The sequence below is a fragment of the Felis catus genome, chromosome A1, assembly GCF_018350175.1.
Source record: "Felis catus isolate Fca126 chromosome A1, F.catus_Fca126_mat1.0, whole genome shotgun sequence".
Classification (NCBI taxonomy): domain Eukaryota; kingdom Metazoa; phylum Chordata; class Mammalia; order Carnivora; family Felidae; genus Felis; species Felis catus.
In genome coordinates, this window is record NC_058368.1 from 170,141,640 (window position 1) to 170,163,318 (window position 21,679).

A 21,679-nucleotide genomic window follows, 5' to 3' on the forward strand; every position below is an offset into this window, starting at 1 on the left:
GCTAATGCAATTCATACTTGACATGCAGACTAGTGGCAAAGAGGTGCTGGCCCCGGGAGTGGGGTTAACCGCCCTGCTTCAGCCCACAGGCTTTGTCACCTCCAGACTCACCTCCCCAACCAGACATGGTCCTGTCAGGGAATGTGTCCCGAGTGCCAAACAGAATTCACCATTTATTGTCCTTCCTATATCTTATCCATGGGCAGAAGGCGAACATTATAGAATTAAGATCCATAAGCATTTGGGAATTTGTAAGGAAGTGTAGGCTAGATTTTTTTAAGGCCTAGCCTTTAGACACACTCCTGAAAATCACTGCTGGCTGCATACATGCTATTTGTAGTTCAGCAAGAAAAAAAATCTAGTGCAGTTATTAGATGGGACTTTTTTGGGTACAATTCACTTATCACAAGCTCTCCTTGCTTGATATCAGTATGCTAATAGGTGGTTGACTTATCAGCCAGCTGTGTTTAGACTTCTGTGTGACAATATTGGTTTGCTCATGTAAATGGTTTAGTAAAATTATCATGCTAAAGATAGGCTTTTTCCTTTGAATAGCTTTATGTAGGGGGAAAAAACGGAGGGAAAAAAATGTTGAGGGGACCACTCAACATTAGTTCTAGCTTGACAAGGCTCAGGTTAGTGAACTATTGTGAACAGCCAAGAATTTAGTGACATATCACTTCAAATATGATGGATGCTTAGTAATTACTGATCTTATATTGCAGTGACAGACTTGGCGTTGAAAGTGGAAGCTGTTCAGAATGATAAATGGATGTGACAATTTATTAAAGATATAAGGCATGATTAGTGTTGGATGTAGATCTACCCTTTTAAGAAGGAGGTGAAAGATGAAAGGAAAAAAAATGAAAAGGGAATTTAGTTTGTGAGAATTAAAATTGGGGGAAGAACACTATCAGAAACACACAACAAATTTATAAACAAATGCAGATATTCTAGAAACGTAGCAGCGCAATAGTTTGGAGATAATGAAGACATGCATGAAACAAGAGTCATGCAATTTTTATACATTCATGGTACCATTTCCCATTTTCCTGACTGGTATTTTCCATCACACTCTTCTTTGGCATTGCTACTCTCTACTGGGATCCACAGTGCAGAACACCTCAAGCCTGTTTGGAGGATGTTTTGGACCAGCTCTGAGACCTCTGATTTCACTGCAGTTCTTGCCATGAACATTTTTACACAGTCTGGTTAACTTGTTAGGGCTGAGAAAGTTTTACTTTCTCAAATGAAAATGGAGGACATGAAATACTGATTCTAAAAGTGCTTATGGGGGGAAATTAATGCCCTATATACATATCTCTCCATCTTGTTTATAGATAAAATGGTAGAAGAGACATACTGTGCCATTGCTAATGACATAAATATATTTTTAACAAATCTTATCTCTAAAATAATCCGCAAGACTAGTAACAATTTTAAAAAGCCTGTAAGCCTGAGAAATAATCAGAAAGGCCGTTAGGTTTTGCTTCTATGTGACAATCTACCTCAAAATTTTCTTCATATTTTGGTGCCAATACTGATATTTCTTGATACATGCACCTGTTTCATTGGAGAGTAGAAATTTGTCACTGCTGTGTACACATACATATACCTATATTATGAGCATTATACCATATTACTACCCTTCCTGACTAATGGATCTTTTCTACAAACCTGGAAAGCTTCACACACTGGTCAGGCACTTAATTTGTTTTCATTAGGTGGGTACTGCAAGTACTTTGAAAGTATGCTTCATATTAGCATTTTTTTTTGCATTTGTATTTTTTTGTGCAGCAAGCACAAAATGCTGCTTAAAGATACCCAAAGAAGGAGATTCTATCACTATTTTAGTAGATGACTTAAGAAACCATCCCTTATCTGCCCTTGATATCAACACCCCCATACACATAAAAGTTTCAAAAAGCATTACTGTACCATGCTCTACAGTTATCACAACCATCCATAATTTTTTCTTAAGTTGTTTTAAGTCCTCCTGGATTTTCTCCTTCCTCTTCAGCTGTACCTACGGTTTGGTTTGTTGTTTATTTTCCTATCATTCTCCTCTTTTCAGACATTAAATGATGGTAATCTTCAAACTTCCACTCTAGCCTTGCCTCCCTTCTCATTTAATGTTTTTTACCAAGGCAGTGTTGTTTGTGCCCATGACTCAGTCAACACATTCATTCTATAACTCAGCTCAGACTTCTTCCCTGAATTATAGAAGTGAAATTCACTCTTTACTTGACATCTCCACCTGAAGAACTCAAAAACGTTACTTCACATTGAACATGTCCAAGCCAAACCACAATCTTCTCCTAACCCCAGTTACACCTTGCTCTCCCCAATCATTCCTTGCTTTAGTGAATGACACCATTATTGGACATGTTGCTCGACCTGGAAAAGACATTTTCTTCTCCTCACTCCTGTCACTTTCTCATCTCTAATCATCCTCAAATTCTGTTGCTTTTTCTCCCAAATATTATAAAGATCCATCTGCTTCCTATCCATTTTTATTGCCACCAAAGTAGTGCATGTTATATACAACAGCATCCTATGCATTTTGCCTACATAACAAAGCCATCAATAGCAATAGTGAAAATACTTATGATGTCTACAATATACATCATAATGTAATCAATATAATCATATTGGTCAATAATATGTATTTATTATGTTGCATTTATAATGATACTATCATATGGTTACTAATATAATAATAGTGAACATTTTTCTGCTTACTTTGTGCCATGTACTGTAATAAGCACTTTTAATTGACTTTCTCATAGGTACCCAACAAGAAAGGTACTATCATTACCCCATTTTACAGAAAAAGACATTTAGGTTTAGAGAAGTTAAATGACTTGCCCAAGATCACTTAGCTATATAGTACTTCACACCTATGATCATACCATAACTCAAACACATACACATAATACACACAAAAACACCCTTGTACCATTGACTCGTCATTCCATCACAAAAACACATTTAATGCCTTCATTGGCTTCTAAGATAAAGCCAAAAACTCTGACCACATTTCCAGCCTCAGCCTCCCATGGTCTCAGTGACCCAGCCACACTACTGTTCTTTTAGCTCTTTGGATGCTTGATAATCCCTTTCACCAAGGGGACTTCCCACATCTTGTGCTTGTTTGGCATACCACCTCCCTTCCCTGACCTCCCCTCCCAATTCCATGTCTCATAATACCATGTACCTCACCCTCAAGGCACTCATCATTATTTACATGTACTCCTAGTACTTACCATTATAGAGATTTAGCACACGTATGTGTGATTTTAATTAACATCTCCTACACTTGTTTGTAAGTTCCACTGGGAAGGACTGTAACCATTTTGACTTATTTTGTCTGACACATTTTATTTCATAGTATTTGACCTATATTAGGAATTAAATAAATAATTATTGAATAAATGTATATATATACATATATGTATATAAATGTATATATATATACATTTATTCAATAATTATTTATTTAATTCCTAATATAGGTCATATATATATATATATATATATGAATAGAAAGTTTTGTGAGTACAAAACTCAATTAGAAAGCAGGGAGACTATCCTGATCTTATTTTTTTTTTAATTTTTTTTTCAACATTTATTTATTTTTGGGACAGAGAGAGACAGAGCATGAACGGGGGAGGGGCAGAGAGAGGGGGAGACACAGAATCGGAAACAGGCTCCAGGCTCCGAGCCATCAGCCCAGAGCCCGACGCGGGGCTCGAACTCACGGACCGCGAGATCGTGACCTGGCTGAAGTCAGAGGCTTAACCGACTGCGCCACCCAGGCGCCCCTATCCTGATCTTATTAATGTCACATCCAAGTTTACATTCTAATTAAGAAGGTAATACACAGTCAACCACTGCAAATCCATTTCATCACAAGCTGAACATTGTCCTTTTCTTTGAAAGAACTAAGTGCTCTTTGTGAGTTGTTTCTCTTTTCTCTCCTCTTTGATTTACAATGAATTAGACATCCATAACTGGGAAAAACAAAAAACAAAAAACACCTCTGCACAGCATACCAGCACACCTAAGAGATCCATCCATCCGTGAACCCACGAGAGTGTGGACTGGACCGTGGAGGAGGTAACAGAGTGAGGCAAGTGGTAGTGTTGCCCACAGCAGCAGAGGCAGTGATAACAAAGAAAACAGTGGAGGGTCCAGGAGTGAGCCAACACAACTCGTCTAACAGAGGAGGTGACAGGTGGAAGTGATGAGTGGGAGTCTGCTCAGCCAAAAGACACTGACTGTAGTTGGAGGGACTGGTTGCTATCTTTAAGGCAGACCACAGTGACTAGAGGGAGAGAAAGGAAAGGGAAGTAGGCAAAGAGAACTGAAGGAAAGCATCTTCTGCTGTCTTCTCTGGGAGGCAAGAGGAGTGTACACAGACCTCAGGAACCCCTTCGGTTGAGGATCGCCCTACCAGATTGTGGGCAAACCCAAAGGCCCAAGTGCTAAGTGTAACCTCCTCCAGGCCCCCACCACAAACTTTTTGTTTTTTGTTTTTTGTTTTTTTCATGTGTAAGTGCCCAATCTTGGCTGTTAAGAGAAACCAAAAACTTGTGCTATAGCACCATCTTCTGGAAAACAAAAGGCAGGTTCGTAACTACCAACCTGTTGAACTATTAAAATCAAAGTACACAAAACCTTGATTGAATAAGAAAGGTATTCTCCATTTCAAATGCAGGGAGAGAGGCACTTCTTATCAAAGACCATGAAAAATCACAGTGATATCATATCCCAAAAAGAAAATGACAATTTTCCAGCAACTGAACCCAAAAATGCTTGGAATATTGCAATCTAACTGATAAAGAATTTAAAACAGCTGTTCTGAAGAAATTCAATAAGCTGTAAGAAAACTCAGAAAGGCAACACAATGATCTCAGGAATAAAATTAATAGAATTAACAAAATTTGGTGCTTGACCAAAGGAACTGAAATTCTAAAAAAGAACCAAGCAGAAAGCAGAAATTCTAGGACTGAAGAACTTTATAAGTGAAATGAAGAATGCATTAAAGTTCACTGGAAATAGAGCAGATCATATGGAAGAGAGAATTAGCAAGCTTGAGGATAGAAATACAGAAATGTTTCCAGTGGAAGAGGAAAAGAGAACGAAGATTTTTAAAAAGTTAACCCTATGAGAACTATCTGACTCCATTAGAAAAGCCAACATAAGAATAATGGGTATACCAGAAGAAGAAGAGAGGGAGAAAGGAGCAGAGGGAATATTTAAACAAGTAATAGCTGAGAACTTCCCAAACCTAAGCAAGCAACTGTATATACAAGTCCATAAAGCTAATAGAACATATTATTGCAACACAAAAAGACCTTTTCCAAGAAACATTTTATTGAAACCATCAAAAGTTAATGATTCAGAAAAGAATTTTATAGACAATCAAGAACACAATAACATACAAAGATACCCCCATTAAGCTATCACCAGAAACTCTACAAACCAAGAGTGGAAATGACATATTCAATATATTGAAGACAAAATCTACCAGTCAAGAATATTCTATCCAGCAGTTATCCTTCAGATATAAAGAAGAAAGATTTCTCCAGACAAGGAAAGCTGAGGGAGTTTATCACCACTAGACCTGCCCTATAAGAAATGTGGAAAGAAGCTCTTCAAGCAGAAACAAAAAGATGAAAGTATAAAACTCTGATTAAGGTGATAAACAGACTTAGAATATTGAAACTTTTTTAAAATACTCTATTAAACTCTTAACCATTGCATACAGGTTAAAGGAAAAGAGAACTAAAAATAACTTTAGCTACTACAACTTGGTAATCACAGCATAAAAAGAGATAATTTGTGACATCAAAAACATAAAAGGGGAAGAGAAAAAGATGGAACTTTTATACATTAATAAAGATAAATTGCTATCAGCATAAAAAGGACCATTTTATCTGAGATGTTCTGTATCAACCTCATGGTAATCACAAAGCAAAAATCTAGAGCAGATACATGAAACTTAAAAAAGCAGGGGGAGATACTGAGCCAATCACCATGGGAAACTGCCAACTTACAAATGTGGATAGAAAGAGAAGGAAAAACAAACAATGGAAAAAGAAAATAATCAGAAGGCAAAAGACAAAAATGGCAATACTAAATCCTTACATATCACTAATCACCCTAAATATAAATAGATTGAACTCACAAATCAAAAGGCACAGAGTGACTAGATGAATTTAAAAAAATCCACTATATGCTGCCTGTAAGAGACTTATTTCAGCTCTAAAGATACACACAGGCTCAGAATGAAAGGATGGTAGATGATGTTCCAAGCAAACAGAAACCAAAAAAAGCTGATACCCTACTCATATCAGCCAAAATAGACTTGAAGCCAAAAGAGGTAACAGGAAACAAAAAAGTTATTATATAATAACAAAGGGGTCAATACATCAAGAATACATATAACAAACATATACACTCCCAACATCTGAGCATCCAAATATATTAAGCAATTAATAACAGATCCTAAGGGTGAAATAGACAATACAATAATTGTAGGGGTCCTTCAATACCCCGCTATCAGCAATGGATAGATCAACCAGACCAAAAAAAAAAAAAAAAAAAAACCAAAAAACAAAAACAAAAACAGTAACAAAATGGTGGAATTGAATCATACTTCAGAACAAATGAACTTAATAGACATATACAGAACATTCCATCCAACAGCAGCAGAATACACATTCTTCTCAGGTGGACATGCAACCTTCTCCAGGATAGACCATATGATAGGCTACAAAATAAACATTAGGAAATTTAAGAAGACTGATGTCATACCATCTTCTCTGACTACAATGGTATGAAACTAGACATCAACAATAAGAGTAAGAAGATCTAAAAATATGTGAAAACTAAACATTTATTTTTTTTAATGTTTATTTATTTTTGAGAGAGAGAGAGAGTTCAAGCAGGGGAGGGGCAGAGAGAGAGAGACAGAGAATCTGAAGCCGGCTCCAGGCTCTGAGCCGTCAGCACAGAGCCCAATTCAGGGGTTGAACTTGAGAACCATGAGATCATGACCTGAGCTCAAGTCGGACACTTAAGCGATGGAGCCACCCAGATGCCCCCTAAACAACCAATTTATAAACAACCATTGGGTCAAAGAATAAGTCAAAAGAAAAACAAAAAATTATCTCAAAATAAATGAAAACACACCATATCAAATACTGCAAAAACAGTTCTGAAAGTTTATGGCAATAAGTGCACATAGTAAGAAATTAGAAGAATCCAAAATAAATAACCTGGGGTGCCTGGATGGCTCAGTCGGTTAAGTGTCTGACTTCAGCTCAAGTCATGATCTCTCAGTCCATTAGTTCCTGCCCCACATCAGGCTCTGTGCTAACAGTTCAGATCCTGAAGCCTGCTTCAGATTCTGTGTTTCCCTCTTTGCCCCGCCCCTGCTCACAGTCTGTCTCTCTCTCTCTCTCTCTCTCTCTCTCTCTCTCTCTCTCTCTCTCAAAAGTAAATAAACATTACAAAAAATTTAAAGAAATGATAAAATAAAATAAAATAAAACAACCTAACTTTATACCTCAAGAAACTAGAAAAAGAATGAAGGAAGCCTAAACTCACCAGAGGAAAGTAAATAAGAATTATTGCAGAAATAAATGAAATAGACACACACACACACACACACACACACACACACACACACACACTAGAAAAGATCAGCAAAGCTAAGAGCTGGTTCTCAAAAAAAGATGAACAAAATTAACAAACCTTATCTAGACTAACTTTAAAAAGAGGGGAGGAGGGGATAGGACATAAATAAAATTAGAAATGAAAAAGGCGGCATATAATAGACATTACAGAAATACATGGAATTATAAGAGACTACACCATGAACAGTTATATGCCAACAGATTACATAATCTAGAATAAATTGATACATTTCTAGAAACATACAACCTACCAAGACTGAATTAGGAAGAAATAGAAAATCTGAACAGAAAAACAAAGAGATTATAATAGTAATCAAAAAACTCCCAACACAGGGGCGCCTGGGTGGCGCAGTGGGTTAAGCGTCCGACTTCAGCCAGGTCACGGTCTCGCGGTCCGTGAGTTCGAGCCCCGCGTCAGGCTCTGGGCTGATGGCTCAGAGCCTGGAGCCTGTTTCCGATTCTGTGTCTCCCTCTCTCTCTGCCCCTCCCCCGTTCATGCTCTGTCTCTCTCTGTCCCAAAAATAAATAAACGTTGAAAAAAAAAATAAAAAAAAAAAACTCCCAACACAGAAAACTCCAGAACCAGATAGCTTCACGAAAGAATTCTACCAAACACTTAAAGAATTAATACCAATCCTCTTCCTGTTGTAGGAATGCAAACTGGTGCAGCCACTCTGCAAAAACAGTATGGAGGTTCCTCAAAAATTTAATAATAGAACTACTCTATGACCCACAAGTTGCACTACTAGGTATTTATCCCAAGGATACAGGAATGCTGTCTCAAAGGGGCACATGCACCCCAATGTTTATAGCAGCACTATTGACAATAGCCAAAGTATGGAAAGAGCCCAAATGTCCATCAACATATGAATGGATAAAGAAGAGGTGATGTATAGAGGCACCTGGGTGGTTCAGTCAGTTAAGTGTCTGACTTCATTTCAGGTTATGATCTCATGGTCTAAAGGTTTGAGCCCCATGTCAGGCTCTGTACTGACAGCTCAGAGCCTAGAGCATGCTTCAGATTGTGTCTCCCTCTCTCTCTAACTCTTCCCCACTCATGCTCTTGTCTCTCTCTCTCAAAAATAAAAAAAAAATTAATGTGTATTTTAAAAAGCAAAGGTGGTATATATATATGTGTGTATATGTATACATACATATGTATATATATGTGTGTATATACACACATATATATACCAATATACAAACATACACACACACACAATGGAGTATTAGTCAGCAATCAAAAAGAGTGAAATCTTGCCATTTACAACAACGTGGATGGAACTAGAGTGTATTATGCTAAGTGAAATAAGTCAGTCAGATGAAGACAAATATCACATGATTTCACTCATATGTGGAATTCAAGATACAAAATGAATGGACATAAGAGAAAGGAAGCAAAAATAAGATAAAAACAGAGAGGAAGAAAAACCATAAGAGATGCTTAAATACAGAGAACAAACTGAGGGTTGCTGGAGAGGTGTTGGGTGAGGGGATGTGCTAAATGGGCAAGGGGCATTAAGGAGGACACTTGTTGGGATAAGCACTCGGTATTATAGGTAAGTGATGAATCACTAAATTCTATTCCCGAAATCATTATTAAACTCTATGTTAACTACCTTGGATTTAAATTTAAAAAATAAAAAATAAATGAAAAAATATAAAAATCCTCTTCAAGCTTTTCCAAAATATCAAGGAGGAGAGAACACTTCCAAACTTATTCTACTACAAGGCCATTACTGCTTTGATAACAAACCCAGATAAGGATACCACAAGAAAGGAAAACCATAGACCAATATCCATGGTGAATACAGATTCAAGAATTCTTGACAAAAATATTAGCAATCTAAATTCAAGAACCCGTTAAAAGGATTACACACGCAAGGATTGTTCAACACCAATAAATGTAATTTATCACATCAAAAAAAGATAAAAATCACACAATCATCTCAATAGACACATAAAAAGCATTTGACAAAATACATTATCCTTTTATAATAAGAACTATTAACGGAGTGGGTATAGAAGGGACATACCTCAACATATCTAGGACCATATATGACAAACGCACAGCTAACATTATACTCAGTAGAGAGAAATTGAAAGCATTTGCCCTAGAAGCAGAAAAAAGACAAAGATGCTCACTCTCACTGTTCCTACTCAGTATAGAACTGGAACTCCTAGCTAGAGCAATTAGGCAAGATAAATATATAGCATTCAAACTAGAAAGAAACAAGTAAAATTTTTATTTGCCAATGATATGATCCTATGTATAGTAAATCCCAAACAATCAGTGAAGAAAAAAAAAAGACTGCTAGAATTAATCAACAATGTCAGTGAAGCAGCAGGATACAAAATCAGCATATGGAAATCAATTGCATTCCTTTACACTAATGATGAAGCATCTGAAAAAGAAACAAAACGATACCACTCACAATAGCATCAAAAACAGCAAAATACTTAGGAATAAAATTAACCAGAAGTGAGAAGTCCATACGATGAAAACTACAAAACTTTGCTAAAAGAAACTGAAGACACAAACAAATGGAAAGATATCATGTTCATGGATCACAAGAATTATTATTGTTAAAATGGCCATACTACACAAAGCCAACTATAGATTCAATGCAATACCCAGCAAAACACCAAAGGTATGCTACACAAAAAAAATATTAGAAACAATACTAAAATTTAAGTGGAACCACAAAAGACCCCTAATAACTAAAGCTATCCTGAGAAAAAAGAACAAAGCTAGAGGTATCGTGTTTCTGGATTTCAAGCTATACTATAAAGCCATGGTAATAAAAACAAACGGTACTGGCATGAATATGACACAATGACCAACAGAACAGAATAGAGAGTCCAGAATTAAGTGCCAGTATACCAGTCAACTAATATTCAACAAGGGAACCAGGAATACCCAGTGAAGAAAGGATGGTCTCTTCAATACATGGTGCTGAGCAACTGGAGAAACACAGGCAGAACAATGAAATTGGATCCTTATCTCACACAACTAGCACGAAAAAAATAATGCAAAATGGATCAGAAACTTAAACACAATACTTGATACCATAAAACTTTTAGAAGAAAACATAGGGAGGAAACTCACTGATACTGGTCTTGGCAATAATTTGAGGGGAACGACACGAAAGGCACAAACAACCAAAGAAAAATTCAATAAATTGGACTACATTAAACTTAAAACCACCTGAACAGCAAAAGAACTTAACAAAATGAAAAGACAACATACAGGATGAGAGAAAATTTTTGCAAACCATGTATCGAATGAGGAGTTAATATCCAAAATACATGAAGAGTTCAGTCAACTCAGTAACAAAAATAATTCAATTTTTAAAATGGACATAAGAACTAAATAGACATTTCTCCAAAGAGGACATCTAAATGCCCGACACGTGAAAAAATGTTCAACATCACTAACCAGGGAAATACAAGCCAAAACCACGATGAGATATCACTCCACACTGTTAGAATGGCTATCATCAAGAAGACAAGAGACAACAGGGGTTGGCAAGGATGTGATGAAAAAGGAATCATTATACATTGTTGGAAGGGATGTAAATTGGTCTAACCACTATAGAAAACAATATAGAGGTTTCTCAAAAAAATAAAAATAGATCTACCACACGATCAAACAATTCTAATTCTGGGAATATATCCAAAGGAAATGAAAATAGGATTTCAAAGAGATATATGCACTCCCATGTTTATTGCAGCATTACTCACAATAGCCAAGATATGGAAACACTTCAAATGCCTATCTGTGGATGAATGGATAAAAAAAGATGTGGTATAAATACACAATAGAATATTATTCATGAGAAAGGAAAATATCCTCCCATTTGTGCCAATATGGATGGCCCTTGAGCACATTATACGAAGCAAGGTAAGTCAGAGAAAGATAAACACTGCTATTACTTGTAGGAGAAATTTTAATAAGTTAAACCTGTAAAAAACTGAGTAAAATGGTGGCTAACAGGTGATAGAGGGACAAGAGCGATGGTGCTTAAGGGTACATACTTGTAATGAGTAGCAAATAAGCCATAAGATATAATGCCCAGTATAGCAAATATAGACCATAATATTATTGTACTGTAATTATGTAATGTGATAAATATCACTACATTGGCGATCACATTATACTATATAAGGTATATAAAAGTAATATGCTGTACTTCTTAAACTTATACAATGTGACACATCAAATTTATTTTTAAAAAAGAGCAAAGTTCAGGGCACCTGGTGGCTCAGTCAGTTAAACGTCTATTGATTTCAGCTCAGGTCCTGATCTCCTGGTTTGTGGGTTTGAGCCACACATCGGACTCTCTGCTGACAGTGCAGAGCCTGCTTAGAATTCTCTCTCCCTCTCTCTATGCCCCTCTTCCCCCCACAAATAAATAAACTTTAAAAATGTTTTAAAAATTAAAAAATAAAGAAGAGCAAAGTTCACTTGATAAACCAAACAAAATGCAAAAGAAAAAAATAGATTTTGTTTCTGTTTTCTTTTGCACAACTTTCGTCTGCCCATAGGGCCACCATTTTGATTCTAGTTGACCTGTATTTGAAACAGAATTTTTTTACATCTCACCCAGTTCATTTTAATACTTGTGCCATTTTTAAGAGTCTACATTCAACCCTGTTACTGTGAATGGGAAACTCTTGGGGTGATGACGGTACTGAAACTAAACACCTGTTGCATAAGCACAAAGCCACTGCAGTCAAAGTGTCAGCTAAAGCTATGGCTCCATTGATGACATCTAGAACTCCCGTTCCAGACCAAGGATCCAGTGGAAAGGCAGGAAAGGAAAGGAGACAGTAGAAGATAGATGGGGATTAATTTATCTCTCAGACAATGCTGCAGGTAAACTGAGTCACATATTGGAAATGGATGTGTGAAGCATGGTTCTGTCACTGGCACCTGGATTTCACTAATACGACTTCAATTTCTACAAGTTTCTAGCCACTTAAATGACTGATCTGAGCTAATGATCTAACCAATGTTCTAATAATCAAACCACAAAGGCTCAGAAAATAGGAGCTCATCTCTGAAGACCCATTCATGTTCTTTATCTCTCTTCAGCTGAGAATTATAATAAGCCATGCTAATTATTAACATTCCAAACTTTACCCTTCCATAATGGGTCTTGATATCATACTCTCAAAATGCATATATGACATAGAACCAGCTCCGAACTGTATTTTCTTTCTAATACTAGAAACAAGAATGGAAACAAAACAGAACCAAAAAGGAAATCGTCATGAAACTGTACGCTCTCTTTGAAAAGTTGCTAACAGAAATTTATAGCTTAAATAGATGTATAGGCACAAAAATGTAAATCTTCCACTTATTTATTATTTACTAAAGAATTAAATATTATATTCTGAATAGAAAATATTTTAGAAAATCTACCAAATTATAGAACAAAGGAAAAAGGAACGAACATATCCAGGCTCTTTATCTACAGTTTTTCCTTCTAGCTCTAGGACAAGCCTGAGAAGATGTATAGCTTTTACATTTTCAAAGATTAGAAGCCTAAGTCTCAGTCAAGTTAAATTACTTAATCTAAATCAGAAAGAAACTATAAATAAATATATTTGATATTTTGTGAAGGATGCACAGATTTTTTTTCCCTTCATCAAAGAACTAGAAAGATTTGTTTAAGGCATTTAGGAATCCTTTGCAGCTCTCCTATTTTTATATTAAACACCTTTTTTTAATGTTTATTTCTGAGACAGAGAGAGATAGAGCATGAGTGGGGGAGGGGCAGAAAGAGAGAGAGACACAGAATCAGAAGCAGGCTCCAGGCTCTGAGCTGTCAGCACAGAGCCCAACGCGGGGCTCAAACTCACAAACTGTGAGATCATGACCTGAGCTGAAGTCCGTCACTCAACCGACTGAGCCACCCAGGCACCCCTGCAGCTCTCCTTTTTTAAAATTTTAATCTTTCTTTCTCCCTACCTCCCTCTCCATTTCTTCATCTATATGCATTCTACATTAAGGAGGAGGCATCTTCTATTAAGTTAGTATGATTTTCACTAAAGGCAATGGAGGGGAAAAATAATCACACTGACTTACTGAAAGTGCCTTGACCTTGACACAGATTTCCTAATATTAACTAGAGGGATGCAGAGCCCAGAAAAAAATGTCCCTTAATCAAAATCAAGTTCTGAAAATCAAGAGCTAGAAATTGGAAAAAAAAAAAAAAAAGAATAAAACCCCTTTTCTTATGATTTGAAGTTTTTTAACAAACTGCTCAAGACTTTGCCATCAGATGAATTTCACAGGATGGGAAAGAAAGCAGCACAGTAGACTCAGTAGTCAGAATGCTTTTAAGCTCCAACTCCCACACTTAATGATTGTGAATACTTGGGAAAATTACTTAAGCTCTCAGATTTCACATACAAAATGAGTATTTTCACAGATACATAAAATCCATAAAATGGATAAAATAATCGTATCTACCTACATCTAAGGGTCTTACATCTGTGAACACAGGGCCTTGTTTATAAAAGGTACTCAGATGGGGTAGCTAAAAGGCTTGTTCAACTATGACCTCAGAGATTCATCTTGAATTGCCTGGCAAATTGCTGACTAGAACGAGGGGTCCTAAAAGTCCTTCATTTGCTGGAGTTTCTCCTAAACCCAACTTCAGAAGTTTCCCAATGGCTTTATTTCACAACCATTAAGGAAACGTCCCAAAAGCTCCAGGTTCTGGATAGCTGGCATTTCTAGCATCCCCTATCCAGCTGGTGCCCAATCTCAGATGGCAGCTGAGCCTAACGTGTTTCTTCCTTGAGAAGCTATTTTTCACACTTCCATTATTAGAAGGTAGAGTAGCCATCAGACAGCGTCTCTTCCCTCAAAACACAAACCCAGTGAATGTCCAATTGCTTCCTCAACACCAGCGCCCCTCTCAATGGGATAATAAAAACCATGTGCCTCACCATGACCACTGGTCCCTCCAATAGAGCCTGTTCTTATGGGACACTGTGGTATTTACCTTTCCCTGACTCGCTGCCATTCAGCAAATGTTCTATCCTCATTCTATTACTTTGGAATTAGCTCCATTTATAATGGAAGCTGCAGAGATGTAGTAGTAGCTTTGAGTACAACCACTCTTTTATGAAGTCAGCTATGTAAAATTTCATGCCTAGAGGACAACAGATATTCCCAGCCCATCTTTGCTAGTTTCACCTGGACTCTATTCCATGTGCTGGTCTTAGGAAGTCTTTCAACATGAAATTCGTGAGCAAACTAAGCACAATCAGAGATCAAGTTTTAAGTTAGGCTTCTCTGAATCGTTACATATGTGCAAAAAATTAGTTGTTTGTGAGTTCATGGAGATTCAAGGCATAAGCTTAACACATACACTTACAAGGAACTTCAGAAGCAAAACAGCAGATGTGGGAACTGGTTTTTGAAAATCTGGTCTTCAGAGTTCTCAATTCTCAGCCTTAAGGTAAATTTACGTTATTTTTACTGACAAAGAGAGAAAAGGAAAATAGTATGCTTTGAAGTAGAAGTATTATATGCCTAGGTTTTTGGCTGCAGTTTTATGATGCGGTGAAGAACCATAATGATTTTTTTATTTTTAAAAAAATGCTGAAGGGCAAAAAGCATGTGCTCAATATCATGTCCCACTATCTTAAAGCAAAACAAAACCAAAAAAAAATCAATATACAGAAGCAAAACAATAAATTTTCTTTTGAAAATTTTCATAAAAGAAAGAAGTCAAATCTGCAAATCTCTCAGAGTAAAATATATGTTTATAAACATACAAAAGACAGAATTCCTGCTCTCAAAGAGTTTTATAGTCTACAAACACAAGTGAAAAGTATTTTTGGAAAAAATTATAGGTCATAGCAGATGCTTCATCAATAAGGAAGCTCCTGTTTTCTCCTTACTAGTAAATTTTCAGATTTTCACACTGAATTAAGTATGCTTTAGTACTCCAAGGCAATAAAAAAACATATTCTCTTAAATGTCCTGTGCTCCTCCCCCTTCAATGTGTCCCATATTCTGTAGGAGTCCTTAAAGTTTGGCCTTCTTGCTGTCTTTCACAGTGCTACTTGTGGAAAGCACAAAATGAATGTTTCTAGGAATACTCAAAGGGAATTGGTGATATGACCCTGTACCCAAAGAGGTTTAAGAGGTGAAAAAGAGCTGAGCATTCAGCAGGCTTTGAATTAGGTCTTGTGCTTTAGCTACAAAACTTCAACATGCTCAGATGTTCATGAACTGCGTTAATTCCAGTTTGTGGACCTGGAAGTGGAAAGAGGTGGAAAACCAACAAAAGGAGCTAGCTGTGAGACTGCTGAATAGATGCAGAATCGAGCAAATGGAAGAATTAACATTTCCCACACCTACTGTTTAGTGAGCCAGAGACATTTTGCCAATGCATAGCTTAGAATGAAATTTGCTTTTCAACTACTTTTTTAAAAAGCAGGGATTTTCTGGGGTGCCTGTGTGGCTCAGTTGGTCAAGTGTCCAACTTTGGATCATGATCTCGTGGTTCATGAGTTCAAGCCCCATGTCCAGCTCTGTGTGAACAGCTTGGAGCCTGGAGCCTGCTTCGGACTCTGTGTCTCCCTCTCTCTCTGACTTCCCTCCACTCGCACTTTGTCTCTCTCTCAAAAATAAACAAACATTTAAAAAATGAAAAAATAAATACATAAATCAAGCAGGGATTTCCCATACCCCTAATGGACAGTAGCGACTATTTCAGCCAGGCCTGACTTAACTTTTATTTTCAGGCCACTGAACTACAGCCCTGCACCACTCACCTCTGCTGCACCCAGAGATTAGCCTACCCCTAAAGGAATCCAGCACTATGCACAACTCCACGGGCCACTGTTCACACACACTACAGCATGAATGCTGTGATGTGAAAGCTGGGCCACATGAGGTTCTCCTGCCAGAGGGATGCTTGGGCTGCTGGATTCTCTCATTCAGGCCAGAGACACTGTAAGCTGAATTGCTAGAGCCTGTAATGAGCTGTGAAAAATGGATAAGGAGATAACATTTTTTTGAAAGATCAATGATGAATGTCATTTGTGTAATGAACTAGAGGCGCTGATGAGAAGTTTAATTTACTAATCCTTCAAAACCTACAGGACTTTGTGAGTCATAACCCCACCCCAGTACTCTTTTGTCTCATTTCCCTCTGACTGTGCATATTCTCTTCCCCTGTCCCCAACCCTCGTGTACATCTCTCCATTTGTACCTTTCACTAGTATTGTATGTCTTCTCAGTTGTTCTCTTTAATCTTTCTTTTCGCTCATACATTTATTTCTCTTTTCTGCTATTTTAAGTATTGCCATTGTGTCTCCTCTCCTCTACCAGTTTTTCTTTTCTGTGTCCCAACAGGAACCATTCATCTCCATCTGTCTTTTAACCATCTAGTGACTTTCCCCTGCTATTTCCTTCATCTCCTCTTATCAAAATCCAGTTTCTTCTATCTTTCTAGTTTTCTTTCTCTTTTCCTTTAACTGACCATAATGAGAAACCAAAGTACATTTGTTCAATGTCCTCTCTGTGGTCCCAGATTGATTTTTTTCTTCCATGCCTTTGGTCCTTGAGAATATACAGAATACAGTTGTAGATTCTAAAGTAAATCTCAATACCCTTGATATTTAAAGCTGGCATTTTCATTGTACTTTGACATATTGCAACCTTACAAATATTTAAAATATTTGCTGAGGAATGTTTTTATCATATTTACTTCTTCTGAATTACTAACATCCAGGTAGTGTAATCCTTAAATTCAAATGTACCGGGGCGCCTGGGTGGCTCAGTCGGTTAAGCGTCCAACTTGGGCTCAGGTCATGATCTCGCAGCCGGTGAGTTTGGGTCCTACATCAGGCTCTGTGCTGACAGCTCAGAGACTGGAGCCTGCTTCAGATTCTATGTCTCTCTCTCTCTGCTCCTCTCCCCCGACCCCACCTCTCTCTCTCAAAGATGAATATGTAAAAAAAAAAAAAAAAAGTACCTATCTTCCTTACTAATTTTAGAATTCTTCAAAAAATGCTCAAAGCTAGGTCAAAACTCTTCCTAAACATTTGTTTATTTTCCTGTGGACTTTTTGCATACAAAAAAGTAAGCCTATCTACTGACCTTATTCCACCAAATTATCATACCTCCTGCCTTTGGGCAGCAACAGTCTCAGAATTTGGAACACAAATAATGATTTACACAGGCTGAGGAAGAAAATTTCCCACACGACTTAGCACCTTATTCAAGAAATTAGAAAATGAACCACAAAATAGATCAAAGGAAAGTAACAAATTCATAGGCATAAGAACAAAAGTATGTGAGTTAAAATCTAAACACTGGTTCACTAGAAAAATCATATAAAAAGAATATGACACTAAATTAAGAAGAATAAAAGGAACAAAACACAAATACATAAAATGAGAATTGGTTAAGGGAGAAAATAACCACAGCAACAGGAATCTTAATACACATCTTTGGTCAACTGTGGCCAAATAAATTCTGAAAAATGGGTTAAAATAAATAGTATTCAAAGGAAGCACAATCTGCTAAAATTGACTAAAGAAGAAAGAGAAAGATCTAAAGAGACTGAAATTCAGGATTGATACTTCAGATACTTTTATGGCATGGATCTCAAATAGTAAGAACTGAATTTAGCTGTACCTATGCATTGTGGCTCAATCAACCTTGTCAATGGACATATAAAATCAAAACATTTGACAAAGAGCTACCCTTAGAAGAGGCATAAGATACTGAAGATTAAAGAGGGAATTCTACCAAACCTTGAAAGAGTAGATGATTCCAAATTACTGAAGTTCTTTTAGAATATAGAAAAAGAAAATAATAAGAATTTACTATTTAATAAGCATAACATTTTACATCAGAATAAATACTGAAAGGAAATAGAGGACTCAATAAATATTGTTGGGACAACTCAGTAGCCATATGGATTGACAACTCACACACAAAAGTTTTCAGATGGACCAATGATTAAAATGTTCAAAACAGAGGCGCCTGGATGGCTCAGTCAGCTAAGCGTCCAACTCTTGATTTTAGCTCAGGTCATGATCTCATGGTTCGTGAGTTCAAGCCCTGCGTTAGACTCTGTGCTGACAGCATGGAGCCTGCTTGGGATTCTTTCTCTCCCTTTCTCTCTGGCCCTTTCTCTCTCTCTCTCTCTCTCTCTCTCTCTCTCTCTCTCTCTCTCAATAAATAAATAAACTTAAAAAAAAATTTTAAGAGTCTTCAAAAAACAAAGTTCAAAATAGATCCTTAAAAGTACCAGAAAACAATGTGATAACATTTCAATCTTAGAATGAACTTTCCTAAATAGATATAATTACATAGAAAAATGATAATAGCAAAAAATGCTACAAGCAAAATTTAAAGATAAATAAAATATATAGGGAAAAATAAACATTTGTAGTTCTTACCATAGACAAAGGGACACATGAATTAATTGGTAAATAGTTCGTGCAAAGATAAAAACTCAGTGGGGAAAATGGCCAAAAGAAATAGTTAATTCCCACATAATGAAAAAACAAAAGGCTCTTAACATATGAAGTTATTCAAACCACTCACCTTAAGAAAACTATATTTAAATAAAAAATTAAATTAACATAATAAAAAATAAGAACTTAAAAATTAAATAAAAATTATGTAAATTGAAAAAAAGCTTTAAGTTTCTTATTAGGTCTGTTGCTAGCTGTAGGTTGTTATTTATCTTCTTTATCATGTTGTGGTGGTTCCCATACACTTGTAGTTTGCTCAGTTTTTATCCTGAATTGGTGTTTGATTTTGTCAAACCATATTTTGATGCTAGTATTCTATTTTCATTTTGACTTTCTGTTAATTTAGTTTCTTATACTTGCTTTAGTCTTTTTCTTAATTATTTCTTTTAATGTTTATTTTTGAGAGAGGGAGAGACCAAGCATGAGCTGGGGAGGGGCAGAGAGAGAGAGGGAGACACAGAATCCAAAGCAGGCTCCGGGCTCCAAGCCAAAGGCACAGAGCCCAATGCAGGGATTGAACTCACCAACTGTGAGATCGTGACCTGAGCCGAAGTCAGACGCTTAACTGACTGAGCCACCCAGGCGCACCTACTTACTTTAGTCTTAAACTGTTCTGCTCTACTTGCTTAAATATATAATTTATCGTCTTTATTGATGCTGTGGATTACACAATCTAATAATGTTGAACCAGTCTTGCATACATGGAATATAATTTAAATGTCAAAAAAAAAGCAAACTGTATTTAGAAATCATATTTCACTTTTCAGATTATCAAAATCCAAATGTTTATCAAATCCTCCATTGGAAAGACTGAAGAGAAACAAGTACTCTCATATATTGCTAGTGAGGATATAAGTTAGTACAATTCTTCTGAAAGGCAATTAGAACATACCCACCAAAACCACAAAGGCATACATCCTCTGACTCAGAAATCACACTTCCAAGAATTTATTCATGTGCATTAAAAGATATATGTGGAAGTTTCAATTCTATTGTAGTCTGTAGTGGCAGACAGTCTAAAACAACCCAGATGCCAAAAGGAAACTGATTAAAAATAAACTGTAGGACATCCATACTAAGGAAAACATCATAACCTATTTAAAAAATAATAATGAGAAAATTCCCTGTCTCCTGGAATGAAAAAGAATCTCTAAGAAATGAAGTTAAATAAAAAATGTAAGATGCCAAATATATTTAGTAGGCTTTCATGTAACAATGGAGAGAAAGTCTAAAGTATAATTTATTTTGTTTATATTTTAGAGACCTTGGAAGGATACACAAGCAATTAATCAGGGAGAGAAAGAGGTAAAATAGGCAAATGAAGGTCAGTACTGGGAGGGAAGCTTCACTGTATTAAAACATTGACTTATATAACAATATCTATTTTAAACATGAGGAAATAGCTTCTAAGAAGAGGGTACTTGCATATGACAGAATACCTAGAAGTTGTTGGAGCCCAGAGTTGAAGTGAAAAAAAGAGAAATGGAGTTAAATAATGTGGTGCATGATTATATATAATTTGTATGATTTTGAAATTCAGTATATTATAATAACAGGACTATTTTGAATAGTGCTTCACTTTACCTTATAGTAACATGTACAACTCTCCTCTTCACGGAATCCTTTTTGTTCAGGTATTTCATTTGATCCTGTTTTGTCAATGGTTTTTTCAAAGGAAGAACGTAGGCATCGGTGGAGGGGAAAAATAGTTTGGAAAGAGCAGTGGCAATTCTCCATCCTATATATTTAGAGAAAATTTCATCCCCTACATTTGATGAGACTTTTGCACTATAATTAGTGAAGGGATCAGTCGGGTCATTTAACTCAGCCTGTTGAAAGAAAAGAAAAAGCAATCTGTTGAAATAGAATTAAATGAGAGGAAAAAATCATGTATCATTGAATAAAAGATGAACGTGTGTTTTTTTTCTTTGACTAATGTCACATTCTTCCTATTAAATAAAAATAATCTCTTTAAGAATAAAAGCAGATTCCCAAAAGATTTTTAAAATTGTAACAGTTTTTAGTGAAATAAACAATTAAGCATGAACAAAACCAGTCTTGAAGTTACAAAAATTTGATGATATAATTGTATTTTCAACTTGTACATTTCCCATACAAGAATTTCCTATTTATAATATTTATTAAGAAATTATGCAATCGGGGGTGCCTCGGTGGCTGAGATGGTTAACTAACTGGGTTTCAACTCAGGTCATGATCTCATGGTTGGGGAGTTTGAGCCCCACATCAGGCTCTGAGGATGGAACCTACTTGGGATTCTCTCTCTCCCTCTTTCTCTGCCCCCATCCCCCTCTCAAAATAAATAAACATTTTTTTAAAAAATTAAGCAGTTGAAGTATATGTTTTATTAAAACAGAGTTTCATCTGTGCATAATGTAAATTTTCTTTCAAGCTAACAGAAAATGTTTATTGAACAAAATTTGTGTTAAGTAAAA

At 36.3% G+C, this 21,679-nt stretch overlaps 1 protein-coding gene across 11 annotated transcripts in view; it reads right to left on the reverse strand.

Annotated features, from left to right (window-relative positions):
- The window catches only part of TMEM232 (transmembrane protein 232), a 211,178-nt gene that overhangs the window by 84,392 nt on the left and 105,107 nt on the right, over nt 1-21,679 (reverse strand). For all 11 annotated transcript variants that reach the window (XM_045034585.1, XM_023258921.2, XM_045034582.1 and 8 more), the window contains one exon: nt 20,811-21,055. In XM_045034585.1, coding sequence (XP_044890520.1) covers nt 20,811-21,055 — 245 coding nt within the window. The remainder of the gene's footprint in view (nt 1-20,810; nt 21,056-21,679) is intronic.